The sequence below is a fragment of the Halichoerus grypus genome, chromosome 8 (genome assembly GCF_964656455.1).
Source record: "Halichoerus grypus chromosome 8, mHalGry1.hap1.1, whole genome shotgun sequence".
NCBI classification, from domain to species: Eukaryota; Metazoa; Chordata; class Mammalia; order Carnivora; family Phocidae; genus Halichoerus; species Halichoerus grypus.
The window spans coordinates 69,830,453-69,852,298 of record NC_135719.1 but is presented as its reverse complement, the minus strand read 5'-3'; the positions used below and the strand labels follow the sequence as shown (position 1 = coordinate 69,852,298).

Sequence of the window (21,846 nt, the reverse complement as noted above, 5' to 3'; positions counted from 1 at the left end):
TCCCCGCTGAGCAGGGAGCCCGACCGGGGCTCAATCCCAGGACCCTGGGATCATAACCTGAGCTGAAGGCAGATGCTTAACCGACCTGAGCCACCCAGATGCCCCTCTTTATTGTAATTTTAAGTGCCACAGTAACAGATGTGCCATAATGTTGTGTCATGAACAAAAGGCTTATTGAGAACCCAGAAGACATTGATAATGTTAGAGGACCTTGGTCGGATAATATTAGGAAGCGTTTAAAATAGAAATAAGGGGATACTATCCACTTCTTGAAACAGGTTTCTGTTCTTGGCTTCTGTGGATATGCGCTATTCTGGCTCTCTCCTTAAGTAGCTCTTTTTTTTCTGGATTTTTAGGTGAAGGGTAGGAGGATCCCTTTTATATTGTGAAGGGGAGCAGAGAAGTACTGTATCTTTGATCCCTAGCAGTGTAAAGGAATCAAGTGCACAGCGAGCTAATGAAGTATAAGGAATTGGTTTGTTGTTCTTGCCTTTGTGTGGAGTCTGTCCATTTTTATGGCTTCAGATGTAGGCTCTGCCAATGACAGTTCTCATCTTTTTTTTTTTTTTTTTTAAGTTCTTATTTATTTGTTTAAGTAATCTCTTTGCCCAACATGAGGCTTGAAACTCCTTACCCATCGATCAAGAGTTGCATGTTCTTCCAACTGAGCCAGCCAGGTGCCCTGACGGTTCTGATTTTTATTGTGTGCCCTGTTTGATATGTTGCTGGCACATCAGTCTTACATGCCCTAAAGAGAACTGAACTCTACCCTTCCCAATCAGCTGCTTTTATGAAGTCCTCTGTTTACTGGAACACCATTTTCCCATTTATCCATAGTTGAAACTTTAGAGTTGTCCTTGATTTCCTATGAGGAATTAAGATGTCTTAAAATATTTTAAGAGGTTTTCTTCTGTAGTACTGTACTGTATATTTTGTAGCTATTATTTTCAAAAGAAAAAGTTGGAAAGGGACCTTTACTTAGTAGAATCCTTAGCTTATGGAGGCTTGGAAAAGCCTTAAAGATGATTGAAAGAGATCAAAGTTGTCTATAGTGTTTGTCCTGAAGGCAGCTTTACTTTTGTAGTAGAATTAATATGTGTATGAACTAATTAGCAACACTAGAAAATAAAGTTGCTATCAAATGAGTGGTTGAACCTCTGTTAGTACCCACCTCCTTTGTGGGGGCATCCCTGGTTACCCTTTTAAAAATGCAACACTCTCCCCTCAAAATACATAGTCATACATGCTCACTCACTATACATTACTACTTATTTCCTGTCTCTGCTTTTTTTTTTTTTTTTTTCCATTCCTCACAAGCACTTACTACAATCCAGCGTATTTTCCTTGTCTGGTTTATTGCCTGTGTCGCCCTCTTCCTCCAACTTAAATGTAAGCTCCATGAAGCCAGGGATTTTTGTCATTCTTGTTCATTATTATATCTGCAAAGTCTGATCCATAGTAAACATTGAAATATATAAATACTAGGGTGTTAGAAGCCTTTGTGAATTATGTGAGTAAATGAACTAGGTTATAAAAGTTGGACAGTAGATGTTACCCGAATTGGGTTTGCCTCTTGCTGGTTGTCCAGCTAAAAGACATAACCAAACCAAAGAACAGGGAAAGAGTAAAGGTTTTACTCCATACCAGTTAGGAGAACACCAGGACTATTTCCTAAAGCTGTGTCCACACGAACAACAAAATTATGGAAGTTTTAAGCTGAGGGCGCATACATATTCATGAAGGGGCTTGACAAAGGAGAGTTCTGTATAGAATTGGGGCAAAAGTCATCCTGGTTCACAGAATCCAGGTCCTAATTGAAGCCATGAGGGCCGGCCAGCAAGGGTTGGCATCATCAGTTCTCTGTTCCAATTAGTCTACTGTTGGAGTGCTCAAAAGAGTTTGAATCCTGCAAAAATGACTCAAGAATGTGTGATATGTGTTAGGTCAATGTTTACTTTTGAAACAGCACTGGGAAGGAATTTTATCATTGATTTATTGTTGCTGATAGGGTTAGGCTAATTCCTGGTCTGGTAGAGACTATTACTTTTTGCATTCCCTCTGTTCTCTTAAAATCCTTAACTGTGGAGGTTTTTGCCTTTTTTTTTTTTTTTCTTTTTGGGGGGTAATTCCAACACCTAGGGAGTTCTGCAAGAAGTGTGCTTGGGCAAGTAGTACAGGTCACAAAATGGCTGGGGGCCTAAAAGGACGTTAAGAAAGCCAAGGCTGGTCTTTTTTTCCCCATGGGGATCCCTAGCCCTATCTGCCTACACAGAGACTGCTAACTAGCAGAATAATTGGGTCAAGTACTTACTAGCTCTGAAAATTTTTTTCCTCCCTATTTTAATCTTTACATATTTATTCAACATTTTGTGGTTATGCTCTGAATAGTATTAGCCTTAGGGACCCTTTAGATAAAGTTGTTTTTTAGTGGAGTCTTAATGTTCAGAGCAAATGCAATTTTGATTCAGCTTTGTTAGGATAATTGAGCTAAATGTTTGAATTAAATGTGAATGCTGCTCAGTCATATTTTATGTGACTGTAGGCAAAGATTTTGGATTTTAGGCTTAGAACCAGCTAAGTCCTCTCTGAGGACTGACCATTAAAATGCAGAATACAGTCTTTGTTTCTCTTTAGCTGTCGTCTTTATGGGAATGGGCACTTTACTTAGAGAATAAAGCCAGCTTCCGCTTAACCTAGATCTTCCATTTATGATTAAATAATAATACCTGTTTTATTTTGTGTAGACCTTCTTGATAGTATGATTTCATCTCTGGTTTCATTGCTTTTCCATTGATAGATTTTTGCTCCTATGCTGAGTTCAGGCTGTCCTTTTTTTTTTTTTTAAGATTTTATTTATTTATTTGAGAGAGTGAAAGAGAGCTAGTGCCTGCGCACGAGTAGGGGGAAGGGGCGGAGGGAGAGGAATAAGCAGACTCCCTGCTGAGCAGGGAGCCTGGTGTGGGACTCGAACCCAGGACCCTGGGATCAAGACCTAGGTGGAAAGCAGACGCTTAACCAACTCAGCCACCCAGGCACCTTAGGCTGTCTTTTGAATACATTTTGTTGTTAGAGGACTACGGTAACAGCTGTGTCTCTGGAGCCAGATTGATGGGGTTTGATCCTGGTTCTGCCTCTTATTGTTGGATTTCTGAACCTCAGCATCTGGAAAATGGGAATAATAATGTCTACAGGGCTATTGTGACAGTTAAATAAGTTAGAACATATTAAGTGTTTAATACAAGTATGTAATGAGGCTCAGTAGATACTTGTTTTATTTGTAAAATAGTGTAGCATAGAATGATTATCTTTTCAGGGTAACAGAGAAGGCCTTTTCTGATCATGCTAGATAGCATCTCCTGTTAACTCTTCATCCCTTACCCTGCTATATTTTACTATGTGGCACTTACTGTTACTTGATATTAAATGTTAAATTTGTTTTCTCCTATAAACTCTGTGAGGGCAAGAACTTTGTTTTATTCATAGCTGTGTTCCCTCTAGTGCTTAAAACAGTATCTGACTTATAATAGGTATTCAACAAATATTTGTTAATAGATGAATAAATTAAGGTATATGATGGCAACCAAAGGTTTTTTAGGGGGCATCTGTTAGATTGTTTTAATGAGTTATGAAACTCATTTCCTCATTTCCTGTGAGGAAACACATTTTGTTTTGGCAGTGCTTCTGAACTTCTGTTGCTAAAGTCACTTAAAATCTTATCCTTCTTTTTTATTAAGCTATATGTGAAACAGAGCCTGAACAGCCTGTTCGACATTACCCATTATGGGTGAAAGTAGAAGGTGAAGTAGATCCAGAGCCAGTTTATATCCCAACACCTTCTGTCATTGAGCCTATGAAGCCATTGTTGTTGCCTCAGCCAGAAGTTTTACCTACTACTGTGAAGGGCAAAGTGCTCACTGGAATTAAACCTGCACGGGCATATACTCCCAAACCCAATCCTGTGGTAAGCCCAGGTTTTCATCTTTTGTTGCAAGTTATATAAACCATTTGTAAAGATAATGGATTTCAAGATTTTTGGTTTATATTCTGTGAATCATTTTGCTTTTAAGTAATACGGCTGTAAGCATCAATCTTACTTAATCAGCTTAATTGCTGGCACTTTAGAAATATTATTAAAAGTGGAGTGAATATACTAAGAATTACTGCTATTTTTAAGGATAGCCAAATCTCTCTTCAGGACGATTATATAAAGTTGTGTTTTTGTTTTTAAACATGACTAGCAAAAGTCTTTTAAAGGTACTCTTCTTCTTCCTGTAGTGTAGAATATTGAGTAATTGAGACGTAATGCATACATATTGTTAGTAGGAGAGCATTAAGAAAAGTTTTAAGAAGTAACTGATCTTTTTAAAGCTGACTTCTTTATATACAGTAACAGTAAAGGATTTAAATAATAGTTGATACATGACTATGAAGATTGATAGGTAAAAGAGCTGATCTTCTGTTAAGAGTTTAAGCATTTCTCATTATTAAATGCATTTCAGTCTTCAGTCTTTTTGAAGAAAGATGCCTTAGTGCAGTGCTCTTCAGTGTGGTCTTTGTGCTGATACAGAACTACTTGTTACTAGGTTATGATGAAATAAATATAGAAAATGAGAGTATAAATATTTAGAAACTTTTTACAGATACTTGATAGAATAATTGTATGTGTACTAAATCTAATACTAAAAAACTTGGGCTTGTATTTTACATGTCTTTTGTTTTTCTAAAAATTTATTTTACAAAAGGATCAGTCTTTGTTGGACTGGTAATTCAGAAATGTATCCTCATTGCCGAAAATTTGAGAAGCACTTCTCTGATGTGATCTGAGATTTCTTGATAGAGAACCAGATCTTTTCTGACTGCCCAAGATTTAGCACATATTAACTTACTTGTTAAAATTTACATTTAAAAATTTCAAATGTTGCAATAGAAATAAAGATTAAACATTCTTTTCCTTTTGGAGTCTAGGATGTTTTTTCCCCAGTGTATGGAATGTTTTGTTTTATGAAACTTACAGATTCGGGAAGAGGACAAGGATCCAGTCTACTTGTACTTTGAGAGTATGATGACTTGTGCCCGAGTTCGAGTATATGAACGAAAAAAAGAGGAACAGAGACAACCGTCACCATCACCATCCCCATCATTTCAGCAGCAGGGCTCATGTCAGTCTAGTCCTGAGAACTGTAGTGTAAAGGTGATTTACTTATTGCATAATTTGTCTTTTTAACTTCCATTTCCCTGTTGCTGGTATTAGAATTTACATTACTATCAGAATAATTTGGAGTAATTCTTGTGGGGCAGAGAAATCTTACGTGATGTGCATATCAATTTGTTTCTCTGCATACCTGTTCTAGAGAACAGTCCCTTAAGGTTATTTAAAGTACTATTCTTTCTGAAGCTGAAGTAATTTTTAAAAGTTTAAACATTTCTGGTTTTTATTAAATTCTTTATCTGTAATTATTAGGATTTGTGTCTGCATTGGTGAATTTTCAGATTAACTGAAGCTTGTTCTGTTAAACATCAAATATTTTTCCTTCTTTACTAGAATACACTATAAAGTGTGGTGTAAATTTTTTTCTTGGTGACTCAGTTACTGTCAAGGACATTAGAGAGCAAGGCTACTTGTTTTTTCCAAGACTTATATGATAGTAATGCAGCTGTGCATGTAGATGTGAAGCTGTTGACACTTGAGTCTTTCTGCTATTTCAGCCTTCTTTGAGAGATTCAATGTTTATGTCCTAGTCTCTATTGGTAATAATTATGTGTTGAAGTATTTGTGTTATTTCCTTCTTTAGGAGCCTGATTCTGAACAGCAGCCCTTGAAACCAATCACCTGTGACCTAGAGGATGATTCTGATAAATCGCAAGGTCTGTTTGAAAATTAAGTCTTAAATCATTTTATAGTAATTAAGGAGGGCACACACATACACCAAAACATTTTTACCTACCCCTTTTCTAGCTTCTGCTAAAAATAGAGACGATAGAGGTCTTTTCCTATTATTCGGTCTGTTTATCACTCCTTAGAAATAAAATTCATTCCTGTTGATATGGCATGTTATTGCAAGAGACATTTAGGATACGGTTAGTGCTTCTCTCTCTTTTTTAAGATTTATTTATTTTTTTTTTTAAAGATAGCATAAGTTGGGGTAGGGGTGGAGGGAAAGGGAGAGAGAGTCCTCAAGCAGACTCCCAGCTGAGCATGGGGCCCAATGTGGGGCTTGATCCCAGGAGCCCTAGATCATGACCTGAGCTGAAATCAGAGTTGAACGTTTAACCGACTGAGCCACCCAGGTGTGCGCCCCCCTCCCCTTTAATGGCTTAATACACATGAAAAGTGATACTATTTTTATAGCACATTGAGGTTATGTGGGGGAGGCTGCTGGGGTGGAGAGAACCTGTCTGAGAACACAACCACCTTGAAGGCTGAGGGCATCTATATCCTGACATACTTGTCATTAGAACATTGGTTGGGAGACTATGATGTAGAAATCTAGGTGTCCAGTGAAATAGACATTCAGTTAACATGTTGTCATGAATATAAATACCTGGTGAGCTAAATAATCTTCACATAATGTAGAAATGGAGCAGTCATATCTAGAGTCACAGAAGTAATTCAGAAGTATTTGCAGTAGAAATTAGAAGTAGAAAACACTTTTTAACCACAATATTCTCTCTCTTGTTCTTTAGGATTGATGGGTAGACCCATCACATGTTACAAAGCATCTTGCAAGTGTTTTTGCTTTTCCTGTATGGATAGCAGAACACTAAACTATATCAAATCTTTTTTTTTTTTTTTTTTTTTAAAGATTTTATTTATTTGAGAGAGAGAATGAGAGAGAGAGAGCACATGAGAGGGGGGAGGGTCAGAGGGAGAAGCAGACTCCCTGCTGAGCAGGGAGCCCGATGCGGGACTCGATCCTGGGACTCCAGGATCATGACCTGAGCTGAAGGCAGTCGCTTAAACAACTGAGCCGCCCAGGTGCCCTAAACCAAATCAAATCTTAACCTTGGTTGTAGGTCATGCTTTGTTTGCAAGGTAATACTTACATAATAGTCATGGCTTTTTAGAGCAGTCTTAAGGTGGGACTCTCTTTTTATTAGTGACCCCTGGCAGCAGGATATCGATTCTCTGGACTATTTTTCATGGAAAAGTCCCAAATTGTGAGTTGTTAAATTACCACTGAAAGTACATGGGATTCAGACACTGGGCAAGTGCTCAATTTCTGTGCCATTGGCACTTTTCTGAGAACCCAGGGAAAATAAAAATCTTTTATTATTTTTTTTAATTTATTTATTTGTCGGAGAGAGAGAGCACAAGCAGAGGGAGCAGTGGGCAGAGGGAGAAGCAGACTCCTCGCTGAGCAGGGAGCCCAATGTGGGACTCAATCCCAGGACCCTGGGATCATGACCTGAGCCGAAGGCAGATGCTTAACTGACTGAGCCACCTAGGTGTCCCTAAAAATCTTTTAAAGTTCAGTACAAAATGCTGTGATGCAGAAATATCTTTCAATTCCTTATCAGAAAAAAGCTGGAAATCTTCCTGCAATGAAGGGGAATCCTCTACCTCCTATGTGCATCAGAGGTCACCAGGTGGTCCCACCAAACTGATAGAAATCATCTCAGACTGCAACTGGGAGGAGGATCGGAACAAGATTTTGAGCATCTTATCCCAGCACATCAATAGCAACATGCCACAGTCACTTAAGGTGGGCAGCTTCATCATTGAGTTGGCTTCTCAGCGAAAGAGCCGGGGTGAGAAGAACCCTCCTGTTTATTCTTCTCGTGTGAAAATCTCTATGCCATCATGCCAAGACCAAGATGATATGGCTGAGAAATCTGGATCAGAGACTCCTGATGGTCCATTATCCCCTGGGAAAATGGATGATATCTCTCCTGTGCAGACAGATGCCCTGGATTCAGTGAGGGAGAGATTACATGGAGGCAAAGGTCTGCCTTTTTATGCAGGGCTTTCTCCTGCAGGGAAGCTTGTGGCCTATAAACGTAAACCCAGTTCAAGCACATCTGGGCTTATCCAGGTGAGAATTACCTTTAATCTGGATGTAGCACCTTTTTCTACTTAGGTAACATCTTGATTTTTCAGAGCCCTTTGTGGGCGTTTTATCATTTATCTTCACATTTCCTGGGAACTGGGTGACAAAATCATCTCTTTTTGTAATAGGCCTAGTTTAGATGCATACCTAGAGTGAATTTTTGACAAATTTACAAACAGAACTGTAGAGCCCTATATTCGTTTTTGATTTTATTTCCAGTCTTCTCAGAAAGTTCCTACTCTTAAAATTTTATTGCTTGGGCTCTAGTGATACTTTGACAACTAAACAGGATACTAAGGAGTTCCGTCTAGTTCTTGGGATTATTATTAACAAATAGCTTTCAAAACAAAACAAGGGGAAATTGATTGTAAGAGAGCAGTATATATTTGGAAACTTGGAGAAAATTTTAATTTTGTAAGGTGTTACTCAGATGTATAAAACTTTAAAAAATGGAGCCACAGTTCATTTTTTTTTCTTTATTTGGTCCATAGTAGGGTTTTTGCTAATATAATCATTGTCATAGTACAAATAAATCCTTCCTGTTTAGTAATTCAAGCAGGTTATATTAGTAAAATTACACTGGCATCTAGAAAATCCTTGGAAGGAGAAGTTTTAAATTAAAATGTAATTAAAAAGGTTTTCTCCTCTTGCTCAGTGATATTAAATGCACTTTTATGTCAGAGTAGCAAATGGGTGGAAGTGTCTGACATTCTTGCTAATAAGGTTACTTCACTTTACTAGTTTGACCACTTCTCTGGGCTGTGGACTGTCCCATTAATAATATGACTGATCTATTTAATTAAAAACTTTTTATTGCAGTTTACTCTTGATGGTGCTATGTAACTGCTTCTGTTCGTATTTCTTAAACTCTTAATAATGAGGAGAATAGTGTTTTCTTCATATTTCATTTATTGATTGATACTTTGAGAACAGAGACCTAACTGAGCTTATTTCTAGTGAGACTTGGCCCCCCCTGAAATACAGGTATAGAAATTTATGTTCTCCTCTCCTGTCTAGGACTCAGAAAGCCGCCATAAAATATGAATTTGCATAAGCAGTCAGGCCACTGTAATGTAGGCTTTAGGGAAGCTGTTGAATAGTCTTCAGAGCAAGTCCCCAAGGAGAAGATAAGGGTATCTGACCTAGACCTCCAGAGACCCTGAAAAACTATAGTAAATTTTCCTTTAGGATGGAAAGATCACATTCTTTATATCAAACTCAAGGCAGAGGTATTCCTGATCTATCTGGGAATAATCATGGTTTCACTTAAGTAGTAAAGTGTAATTTTGTGTCTTTGAGGAGAGGGTGGCTTTCTGTAGCTATTCTCTTTACCAATTTAGAGAGTAGGAGTTTCTCCACCACTTCACCCTCTCCCCCTTTTCAGTGATGGAAAGGAGGAACAGAAAAGATTGTCTTCTCTAGTCACCCAGGAATAGGACTTTGAGAACATGGGTAAGAAAATTAGGGAAGGTTTTGTTTTTCTTTCTTTTTTAAAAAAGCAATTGTGCTGCCCCAGATGGGTAATATGTCAACTCAGGCAGTAGAGAAAAATCTTTACCTCATTTATTGATTACTTTCTTCTGATGGCTCAGTGATTGTTTCTAAAGTTACAATTGAGTTTCTCCTAGCATTTATCTTGAGCTCAGGTTTTGTCCAAGAGATGATAGGATCTTCAGAGTTGAGTTTTTTGAAAACTAAAAACTGAGGGGACCTTTTGGCTTAGGATATTAAAACAATGGCCTTTTATAACTTAAAAGTAGACTTACCATATATTTTTCAAATATGAGGGATGCTTGAAAGGACCCTTGAGAGGGCTCCATTATGCCTCCTTGGTCTTGTCAGAGAGATTCTGTGGAACATAGTTATTCATTTTTTGCTGGTGATTGTTAATAGTTTAACCAGAATTGCTTATTAAGTAAAACTGTTGGATGATTCCTTAGATTTGACTGTATCTCTCACAAATCTAGGAGCAGATATGATGGGTTTCTAAGATACTCTGTTTCCAAACTACCAAAATAAAGATGAGATTAGTTCAGAATATCAGATGGCAGCTTTTTTTTTTCCCACCTTCTAATACTCAGATTATATATCAAATGGAAAAAGTCCGTTTCTTTTTCCCTTTAAATCTGAAAGATAGACTTTTAAAACCTTGTAAAAATGAAACCCCTGTCAAGGGAGATAAGTTAGCAAGAGAATTTTATCTTTACAGAATTTCTCTTTGCCACTTGTTTCAGGTTAATGGTAAGAGTTACCCGCAGGCTAAGTTGCTATTGGGACAGATGGGGGCATTGCATCCAGCCAATAGGCTAGCTGCTTATATCACAGGCAGGTTGCGACCCTCAGTCCTGGACCTCTCAACCCTCAGTACTGTCATCTCCAAGGTAGCATCCAATGCCAAGGTGGCTGCATCCAGGAAACCACGTACCCTGTTGCCTTCAACATCCAATTGCAAAACGGCATCCTCCTCTGGCGCTACAACAAATCGCCCTGGGAAGAATCTGAAGGCATTTGTCCCGGCAAAAAGACCAATTGGTAAGTTGGACTGTATATATGTATTAGAAAGGCCTGTGCCTTGGTGCTTGTCCAGGGGATACTGGCCAGGTATGGAGATTGTGAAAATTAGAGAAATGTAGAATTTGGCATTATTCTTACTCTTGATGTCTGTCTTGCCTAACTTTTGTCCGTTTTTGGTAACTCTTCCTGATTACCTATGATAGTAGACGAATTGAACTCTAGTTAATAGTTATTTCCAGACTTTTAGATGGGTTTTATTAATATAGAGAAGACTTAGGTTTTTAATTTTGTTTTTAAAAAGGGAAGACTTATTCTTAAATATTTTACGTAATTTAATATTTCTTTTATGGGCACTGGTATTTTTGTAACCCATCAAATGTATGTTCCTTGAACTTAGGAAACCAAGGAGCTAGCATATCCAAGGGAGTTGAGTTTGTAGTATAGGCTTAGAATAAAAGGCTCTTGTAAAACATAAGTTTGGAAGTGTTGATTTATTCTATTCATCCTGTTCTGTGAATGAAAACCTCATTTGTTTAACATTTCGGTGCTAGAGTCTAATAAACTACCTTCTTGAAAGCATTTGTGTTTTAGTATTTAGAGTGTATATAGTCAGTTTATTGAATTCTTCTTTTTGTTCAAATCTGTTTAGGAATATTAAGTGTAAGTGTCCATTGCTGTATTCTTATTCCTCTGATGGGAAATTGAAATATCTGGCTGAAAGCTGGAGTTATATGAAGATGGAGGACAAGCATTGTATGCCTTAAAAAGACCCCATTTTACCTTTTTAAACAAAGCAGCTTTAACTGGTGATTTTTAAGTCCTATCCTGCCCTCTTTTGAAAAGTGTCTTTATACATTTTAGAAATATGTAAAACTTCACTGTCTCATGACAGGATAGCAGTAATAAAGAGGTGGAGGTGCTGGGACAGGAGGAAGTGGTGAAACAAGTTTTAAAATTAGAGTTAGGGGAGAAAAAATGCTCCTTACTTTCTTCACTGTTTTAGATGATGAAGTTGTGTGCTGCTATATATTGTCTTTTTAGTGTCCTGGCAATTTGGCTATATTGCACAGTCCAAAGAATCTTGGTAGGAACACCCAATTTTAATCCCTTTCATAGTATTGTAAAGGTTTGGTTTGGTTTGAGAGAAGTGTTTGATTTCTATGGGTGGAAATTGGCACATACCATGCAGGTAGGTGGTACCTGTAAGAAATTGACCCAGTGGTGCGCAATAAATGTTGATAAACACAATCACTAAGAGGATAAAATATGAGAACTGAAGATTTTTGACCTGCAAATTTTTATTTGCAGCGGCTCGACCCTCTCCTGGTGGTGTGTTCACACAGTTTGTGATGAGTAAAGTTGGAGCCCTGCAGCAGAAGATACCTGGAGTTAGCACACCCCAACCCCTAACAGGGCCACAGAAGTTCAGTATCAGACCTTCTCCAGTAATGGTCGTCACACCTGTGGTTTCTTCTGAGCCAGTTCAGGTGTGCAGCCCTGTGACTGCTGCTGTCACTACTACCACCCCTCAAGTGTTTTTAGAGAATGTTACTGCTGTGACACCTATGACTGCTATTTCTGACGTGGGAACTAAAGAAACTACTTACTCTTCTGGTGCCACCACTGCAGGGGTTGTTGAGGTTTCTGAAACTAATACCAGCACCCCTGTAACACCTTCCCAGTCTACAGCCACTGTGAACCTTATCAAAACGACTGGGATAACTACCCCTGTGGCTTCAGTTGCTTTTCCTAAGTCTTTGGTAGCATCTCCTCCAACTATAACTCTTCCTGTTGCTTCCACTGCCTCCACCTCCATAGTCGTGGTGACCACAGCTGCATCTTCCTCCATGGTGACCACACCAACTTCATCTCTGGGCTCTGTTCCCATTATACTCTCGGGAATTGATGGGAGTCCACCAGTGAGCCAGAGACCAGGTAAGGCTTAGATGTTACTAGCTGGTTTACCTACTGTACAGCTGTTTTTATAAAACTTGCGGTTTTGATAGGATTACAGATATATCAGGGTAACAGTGTAGGTGTTTCTGCTGTAACATGATACATGGATCTGCAAAACTGAACACTAAAAATAATAGACCTCATGGCTAATATCGGTTAGGATAAATCACTGAAAATCTCTGCAACTTTGTAACCCGAGCACTGATAAAAACCATAATTGGTACTTTGGAAATAAATTGAACAGCCTTGACAGATGGTTTAGTGTGGGGCTGGAGATTTTCTGAGGAGATTAAAAATACTCAGAAACATTATAATGGAAATATTGAATCTGAAATAATGCATGTGGGAGTGGAGTTCTGAGCCAGTAGAGTGGCCATCAAGATGGGCACAGGACAAAGTGCACTGCTGTGTGCTGAGATCTAGGATTGCATATCTCTGAGGAGAGAACCCAAATGTAGGTGTTCCCTTTTGGCGGGGGTGGGGTGGGGGCTGTGTGTGCTGCTTTTTTTTTTTTTTTTTTTTTTAAAGATTTCATTTATTCATCTGCCAGAGAGAGAGCCTGTGCGCACGTGTGCGTGCACACATGTGGGGGGAGTGGCAGGCAGAGGGAGAAGCAGGCTCCCCACTGAGCAGGAAGCCTGATGTGGGGCTCCATCCCAGGACCTGAGAATATAGGATTATGACCTGAGCCGAAGGCAGACACTTAACTGACTGAGCCACCCAGGCATCCCTGTGTGTGCTTCTTTTTAATTAAAAAAGAGAGAGCAGAGGGCTTCTGCCATGCTACAGCCAGGCTAAGGGCTTTTATATCCTGTTATATTTTAACTGAGATTTTCTAAACGGCATGGATTCCAACCTTTTTAAATTCTGTAGTGAAACTATGAAGTAGTTTAGCTTTTTGTAGTTCGCGGTTTCTCAGATTCCAGTCACTTGGAATATACATTGAGGTATTTGCTCCGATTCTCATTTGTACTATTACTGACTTAATATTTTTATTTAAATCAACTTCTTTGTTTGCTTAAATGTATTTTTAAAAGCAAAAACCAACATTACTTGCCATAACAAGAGGTTCATACACTGGAAAGAATAATAACAAGAAATATATTCTAGCTAGCTACCATATGTTAACATGTGGCTTGCACTCTGTTAATGAAGAAACCAAGAAAATGCTGATGTAATATCAAAGACTGGTATTTTCTTTTGTATATAATCAGAAGATTGAAAAAGAAATTAACTTTCTGACAATGTGATACGGTGATTCTCTATATCCATATACCATCTAAAAATATCTTCTGTAATACTACTTGAGGAAATAATGTTAACAGATTTTCTTAACTGCTCTATTTTATTTTATTTTATTTTTTAAGATTTTATTCATTTATCTGACAGAGACACAGTTAGAGAGGGAACACAAGCAGGGGGAGTGGGAGAGGGAGAAGCAGGCTTCCCACCAAGCAGGGAGCCTGACGCGGGGCTCGATCCCAGGACCCCGGGATCATGATCTGAGCAGATGGCAGATGCTTAACAACTGAGCCACCCAGGTGCCCCTTAACTGCTCTATTTTAAATGGAGCTAACTCTGATAACTTCTAAGTGTGTGTAATTTTGTTCTAGGTTCACAAAGAGGATCCCAACTCGGGCACTTAGACATCTGTGACTTTCTCGTTTAACTTCCCTTCTTTTTCTTTTCCCTTCTTGCCCTCACCTGTATGTGAATAAATAATCACATATTTAGTGTGTGTATTAAAAGCTGCTTTCATTCTCTGGATTAGAGTGCTTTGGGTTTGAATCACTCCCTAAAATGTTCTTTGAATAGAAATGTTCAGGAAATTAAGAATGCTTTAATGTGTTTCTTAAATTACGTTAAGATGTTTTTTATTTAAATTGCACATTTTTACCTCCCTGGAACAGTTTGGTTTTTGCATTTTATTTCATTTCCAAGAGTAGTTCTGGATCTTATATATAATTTGTCATGTAAATGTTAGGAGCATAATTTCCTTTTAGAAGTTTGGTATGTTTTGTGGGTAGAGTGATTAATAGTCTCCATGTTAAACTGATTTGTTTGGTTTGTTGATTTTTCTCTTTAGCGACAAGCTAACAAAAATATTTATTAATAATGTTAAGTAAGTTCACTAATTTGAATGGTAATGTTAGATTTGTTTCATTTCTGCATACTGTTATCGTTATTCCTGCCTTTTTATCCCCATGACCAAAAATCTATCTGTAGATTATTCACACTGTTTTTTTCTATGTCTTCAGTATTTCTAAATATCCCTTCCAAACATTAAAATGGGTCTTTAGGTACTATTAATGGTTTGAAATTTTTTTAAATTCACATCTTCTGCATTAAATTTTTGCTTTTTCTGTTTGTTTTAAAACTATCTTTTGCCTCTTCCTAACCAGGCTTTATTTCCCTGCTTCTTTGATGTCTCTTAATTTCATTCCATTTTTTGGGGGTATGTATTTTTTTTTCCTTCTGAAAAATAATTTCCACAGATCTTTATGCTTTGGTTATTTGTCAGTGAATTTTAAAAGCCAAGGAGTTTCTTATGCCTCATGATTTTTAGTCCTGGACTTTATCTTACTTGAGTATGACCTGTGAAATGAAGTCATAATTTTAGTAAACGTTAACAACCTGAATTATAAGGTTGAAGAAGAGAATTTTATCATGAATGATGTTTAACTTTAATGAGAATCCAGATTTAGAGGCCTGCCATATTTTTCATTAGGCAGAGGCATTATCTCTATTTTTAAATGCACCTCTTGACAATTGATGCTTTCTTTTTTTCCTTCCTTTCTTTTCTTCCTTCCTTTCCTTCCTTCCTTCCTTTCCTTTCCTTCCTTCCTTCCTTCCTTCCTTCCTTCCTTCCTTCCTTCCTTCCTTCCTTTCTTTCTTTCTTTTTTTACCATTCTAAATGTAAGGTCCTACAATGTCTTGATAATTAGGTTTTAAGATAAATTGTTCTCAGCCATTGGACTATTAAGTAATATATGCTAGAGGTACAGGATTTCACCAACTGTATAATTCAAATTAGAAATTATTTGTAGTGTGGTCAGATCCTATATCATCATAATTTTTTCCTAACATGTATTAAAGGGAAATTCTGATAACTGTGTTTCCATTTCCTGTTTTTCAGAAAATGCCCCTCAGATTCCAGTGGCTACTCCCCAGGTCTCTCCTAACACAGTGAAACGTACTGGACCTCGATTGTTGCTGATTCCAGTGCAGCAAGGTTCTCCTACTCTTAGACCTGTCCCAAACACACAACTTCAGGGGCATCGGATGGTTTTGCAGCCTGTTAGGAGCCCAAGTGGAATGAATCTATTCAGGCATCCTAACGGGCAGATTGTTCAGCTCCTCCCTTTGCATCAGCTTCGAGGCTCTAATACCCAGCCCAGCTTACAGCCTGTTATGTTTCGGAACCCAGGTATAAAATTGGAGATTTTTCTGATGCGTTTTTCTTTTGTGGAATCATTTGGCCATATGGCATGTTAATACAGTAGGATTTCTTAGTCTCTTAGAGTTAACCTGTCCAAAAAGAAAAGCATACCTTAGGAGTCTTGATACAGGCAGTGATAATTAAAAAGGAAATTTTTTTTTTCTTACCAGGCTCTGTGATGGGAATTCGGTTACCCACTCCTTCCAAACCTTCAGAGACTCCACCATCTTCTGCTTCATCCTCTGCTTTCTCTGTTATGAACCCTGTAATTCAGGCTGTTGGGTCTTCTCCACCAGTGAATGTTATCACTCAGGCACCATCATTGCTTTCTTCTGGACCTAGTTTTGTGTCTCAGTCTGGTACATTGACCCTGAGGATTTCCCCTCCTGAACCACAAAGCTTTGCAAGTAAAACAGGCTCCGAAACCAAAATAACTTATAGTTCAGGAGGGCAGCCTGTTGGTACAGCCAGTCTTATTCCTCTCCAGTCTGGTAGTTTTGCTTTGTTGCAGCTCCCTGGACAAAAGCCTGTTCCCAGTTCCATTCTTCAACATGTTGCTTCTCTTCAGATGAAGAGAGAGTCTCAGAGTGCAGACCAGAAAGATGAAACAAGCTTTTTAAAAAGAGAGCAGGATACTAAGAAGGCCCTACAGTCAGAAGGAGAAACTATAGATTCTGAAGCTAATGTAATAAAGCAAAACTCAGGGGCTACTGCCTCAGAAGAAATCCTGCATGATTCTGTGGGAGATGGGGGTGATCATTTAGATGAAGAATCTCTTACAGAAGAGGGTCCTATAACTGTTAAACCTTCTCAGCACTCCTATATCACTGGGTCACGCATAGATGAAGACTATAAAGATGTTGATGAAGAGTATGGGATTAGAAATCATAATAGTTCCAAAGAAAAAGTGACTGTTCTAGAAGTTAAGACCATTTCCAAAAAAGCCAGCAATGTGACAGTCCAAAGTGTAAGTAATATACAGCTTAAAAAGCTTGGTGATGTGAAAGTGGAACAGCAGAAAGGATTGGAAAATCCAGAGGAAAAATCTAGTGAATTTCCAATCATCTCTAAGGAAGAAAGTAAACTCGAATTATCAGGGAGCAAAGTTATGGAGCATCAATCTCTTCCACAGCCAGAGGCCAAGGAAAAGGGATGTGGAGACTCTCTGGAGAAGGACAGTATTAGGGAGAGATGGAGAAAACACCTGAAGGGCCCTCTGACCCAGAAATGTGTTGGAACTTCACAAGAATACAAGAAAGAGGCAGATGAGCAGTTAATTAAAGAAATAAAGACCTGTCAGGAAAATTCTGATGTGTTTCAACAAGAACAAGGCATCTCTGATCTACTTGGAAAAAGTGGAGCTACTGAAAATATCAGAGTTTTAAAAACTGAATGTGATTCTTGGAGTAAGATTTCTAGTCCTACAGCCTTCTCCATTGTTCCGAGGAGAGCTACAAAAGGGAGCAGAGGGGAAGGACATTTTCAAGGTCACTTACTGCTGTCAGAAGAACAGATACAACCAAAGCAAGAGAAGAAGGGTGGGCGAAGCAGTGCTGACTTGACTGTTTTGGATTTGGAAGAGGAGGATGAGGAAGATGAGAATGAGAAAACCGATGATTCTATTGATGAGATTGTGGATGTTGTTTCTGACTACCAGAGTGAGGAGGTTGATGATGTAGAAAAGGTGGTGAGCCCATTTTTGTTGTGACTGAAACCTCAAGAATTTAAAATGATTTATTAGAGACAGTAGCTACTGATCTTCCAGAAGATCACTAAGACCTGATGCATTGATTTGGATGCCTAGGTTTAGATCATGATTAAATGACTTTGTAGTTTTTAGGCTATGTCAGTCAGGTAACATTTATTGAGCTTATATTGTTCTTTGAGACTTGCCTGCTCTTACTGAAAGGCTGGCTCATGCCTTTGGGGGATAGATGCTTGAGAGTTCCTTTCAAGTTAGGTTTTAAGAAAGAAATCCTGAAACTCCTACTCCCATTTGTTCTCATTTTTTTTTGTTTGTTTGTTTTTTTGGACATTTTCTGTGTGAAGTGGTTACAGCCTATCTGGTAGATATATAAAAAACAGGGAATGGGTGACCTTAGAACTAGAGGAGAACTTACTGCTTACATTTAGAGAGATGTTTCTCTTTTTGGAGAAAAATGGAAAATACCATTTAATATTTTATTATCACCCTGCCCTAAGTTGCTTTTAAATTATTTCCTAAAATTAATTTCTAGAGTTTATGTTTTAAACTTTGATTATCTTCCTTTGTAATGTGACCTTTATAATTTTTACAAAAATTTTTTGAAGCTGTTTTTTTTTTTTTTTTTTTTAAAGATTTTATTTATTTATTTGACAGAGAGAGACACAGTGAGAGAGGAAACACAAGCAGGGGGAGTGGGAGAGGGAGAAGCAGGCTTCCCGCAGAGCAGGGAGCCCGATGCGGGGCTCGATCCCAGGACGCTGGGATCATGACCTGAGCTGAAGGCAGACGCTTAACGACTGAGCCACCCAGGCGCCCCTTGAAGCTGTTTTTTGTAGACTTCCTATTTAAGGTTGTAACCCTATCTAAGTGAGAAACAGATACAGGGCAGGAGTTGGACAAACTTTTTTTGTAAAGGGCTGGATTGTTAACATTTTAGACTTTGCAGGCTGGATGGCTTGCTGTTGCAACTGCTCAGTTGCCGTTATAGCGTGAGAGCAGCCATAAACAGTAAGTGAAAGAGTGTGGCTGTGTTCCAGTAAAACTTTTATTTATGAAAACAGGTTGCAGGCTGTGGTTTGCTGACACCTGACAATGGGGTTTGATGTAAAACATAAGGAGATTGTAGCCAGCTGCTTGTAGGGTGCCCTCAAATCTAAACCGTGTCCCTCTCACTAGGAGCAGATAATGTGGCCCTCTGGTGATTGTCATGCAGTTCTCACTTCCATGAGATTCAGTCTCTGTGTTATCTGGTCCTTCTCTGTTTTGTTTCGTTTTTTTAAGATTTTATTTATTTGACAGAGAGAGACACAGCGAGAGAGGAAACACAAGCAGGGGGAGCGGGAGAGGGAGAAGTAGGCTTCCCGCGGAGCAGGGAGCCTGATGCGGGGCTCGATACCAGGATCCTGGGATCATGACCTGAGCAGAAGGCAGATGCTTAATGACTGAGCCACCCAGGCGCCCCTGGTCCTTCTCTGTTAATGCCTAACTGCCTTATGCAGATAAAATATAACAAAGATTAGTATTTTAAAACTCTAAAATGTTTAAATATTCTAATGTTCCTATGTTGGTTATTTCTGTACCTCATTGTCTCATTTGTAAAATGAGGATCTAGCTCTACTGTTAGATGATTTTATATACATTTGCCCTATATTCTGTCTGTAGCCTCATCCTTTTTGAGGACAGATACCTGTGGGTAGCTGAAGAATCTGAATTCATTGAGTTTAAGAGTTAGATTGCAGATCTTCTTCTGCTTTTTGCAGAATCTCCCATTGTAAGTCAGCTTGGGTAAGCATCAGACCAAAGACAGTCCAACTTTAAAACCAGTGAAAACTGTTGCTGTCAGTAGAACTGACTTAACAGAAGCTTTGAAGTGTCTTAATCAAGGGTGACATTGCTTGGATTTCCTAATAGGGAATCTGACATACAAGGTACAGTGACCTTTTTAAAAGTATGGGCATTATATTAAATGAACTCTAAAAACTAAATTCTACATTGTATTTCTGTACCTGTCCGACATGTGTGATACTTTTGTGCATGTGATTAGCATTATACTGGAATAGTGTAAGGAAAGTAGTGAGTATCCTCTTTAATTTAAATATTCTATTGTGAAGTTTATTGGATATTATTTATGAAGCCTGCAGTTAAAGCCATGCTGTAGGCAGACATTCTTCGGTTTAAATACCATAAAGCATCTACCTACATTATAATTTAGACTCTTTAGATTCTGTCAGGACTCTGTTGATTTAGCTTCCTAGAGTTAATATATATTGTTCACATTGTTTAAATTAAATAGACATTGTTTAAATTGGGGACCAAGGGGAAAACAAAATAAATTGGGGACCATAATTGATGGCTTGCATTTAGTGTCTATCAGCCTTATGGAACCTATAAGTCATGGGGGTAAGTAATTTTTCCATAACGTTTAAACAGAATTAATAAGGTGATTGGGATGCTTCATTTTAAGTTGTGCCTCTCAGGTATAGTACTATTATAAACAGATAACATATTCCCAGTTTAGTTTCTGGCATGGTAAACACTACTTTTAAAGGTGGACTTAAATATATCTACATATTCCATAATTTGTATATTCTACTGTTTACATAAAATAATACAGTGAGTTTCCATAATAGGTGCTCAATAAATGCTCACTGATTGACTTTTTTAAAGATTGTATATTTTAGAGAGCGTGCGCATGAGTGGAGGAGGAACAGAGGGAGAGGGACAAGCAGACTCTGCGCTGAGCATGAAGCCCAGTGTGGGACCTGATCTCACAACTCTGAGATCATGACCTGAGCTGAAATCAAGAGTTGGTCGCTCAACCGACTGAGCCACCCAGGCGGCCCAACTTTATTACTATTTTTTTTAATGTACAGTAAAGCAAGTACAGTAAGCTTGGGCTTTTTTTGATACCTGAAATTCTTCAGCAGCTTTCCTTGTGTGGGATTAAGAGGCTTAGAAGACTGACTCTGGGCTGTATTCTGTTTTCATATCTGCCTTGAGTTTGTTTTTGTGGGTGTGCAATAAGGGGTTAGCCATGAAGCACTCTTAAAATAGAACCTGAATTTTTTTCCTTTCCCCCTACCCATTCACCAAATTTTACTTTACTCCTATTTAATCTTAAGATTTATGAAGCTTTAATATATTTGTACCTGAGTTTTGTCCACTAGAAATAACACCTGAAGCATATACAGCCCTCTGGGGACTCTGTTCAGTCTAGTGATGTCTGTTCAGTATGTATCTATGATTTTTAATGTAGTGCTTGGTTGTTAGCTCTAACCATATGTTGTCTTCATAACTAATTCCTTCTTATGATGAAGTTTAGGATCATCAGTATTTATGGTGTAAAATCAATGTTTGGCCCTGGTTGGTTTTATAAAGGGAACATTTGGTTGAAAAGTTTAGGTGTGTTTGCTTCCCAATACTTTATTTACTGTTGGAATGCTTTATTTCAGAATAACTGTGTAGAATACATTGAGGATGATGAGGAACAGGTGGACATTGAGACTGTGGAAGAGCTCTCTGAGGAAATTAATGTTGCCCACATGAAGACCACAGCTGCCCAAACACAGACTTTCAAACAGCCGTAAGTCTTTGTCTTTGGAGTTTTGTTTTTTGTTATTGTTGTTTTGTGACCATATACAAAATTAAATGTTCTGTTTAGGAGCTCTGGATAACTGACCTGGTTTCTTTATTCCTCTAGCTTTTTTCTGATTAGTAGAGGAAGAGGGAGCTGGAATTCAGAGGTAATTAACTTGCCTTGGTTATTGCTAGAAGACCATGTGTGAATGTGAATAACCTGTGCTTTTGGAGCCTGACACATGGGTATTAAAATATTAGTTTTGTTTGTAGCTGTTTAACCTCGGGGCAAGTCTTTGAGTCTTAGATTCTTTACCTGTGAAATGAGGAAAATGCCCCCAATTTGCGACTAGGGTAACTGACACAAGTGGACTACTCAACAGAAGTTAGTTCCTTTATCTTTTTTTTTTTTTTTTTTTTTTTTTTAAGATTTTATTTATTTGTGAGAGAGACAATGAGAGACAGAGAGCATGAGAGGGAGGAGGGTCAGAGGGAGAAGCAGACTCCCTCTTGAGCAGGGAGCCTGATGTGGGACTCGATCCCGAGACTCCAGGATCATGACCTGAGCCGAAGGCAGTCGCTTAACCAACTGAGCCACCCAGGCGCCC

General features: G+C 38.4%; 1 protein-coding gene across 18 annotated transcripts in view; it reads left to right on the top strand.

Moving 5' to 3' along the window:
- Positions 1-21,846, top strand: part of MGA (MAX dimerization protein MGA) — a 165,027-nt gene that overhangs the window by 129,187 nt on the left and 13,994 nt on the right. For 6 of the 18 annotated variants that reach the window (XM_078079497.1, XM_078079496.1, XM_078079498.1 and 3 more), the window contains exons 10-18: positions 3,735-3,961; positions 5,015-5,191; positions 5,793-5,865; positions 7,519-8,033; positions 10,283-10,580; positions 11,871-12,497; positions 15,655-15,945; positions 16,128-17,641; positions 21,115-21,245. In XM_078079497.1, coding sequence (XP_077935623.1) covers positions 3,735-3,961; positions 5,015-5,191; positions 5,793-5,865; positions 7,519-8,033; positions 10,283-10,580; positions 11,871-12,497; positions 15,655-15,945; positions 16,128-17,641; positions 21,115-21,245 — 3,853 coding nt within the window. Of the gene's footprint in view, positions 1-3,734; positions 3,962-5,014; positions 5,192-5,792; positions 5,866-7,518; positions 8,034-10,282; positions 10,581-11,870; positions 12,498-15,654; positions 15,946-16,127; positions 17,642-21,114; positions 21,246-21,846 lie in introns of those variants that run through there. The other 12 variants (XM_078079500.1, XM_036084578.2, XM_078079501.1 and 9 more) reach the window with 12 other exon arrangements.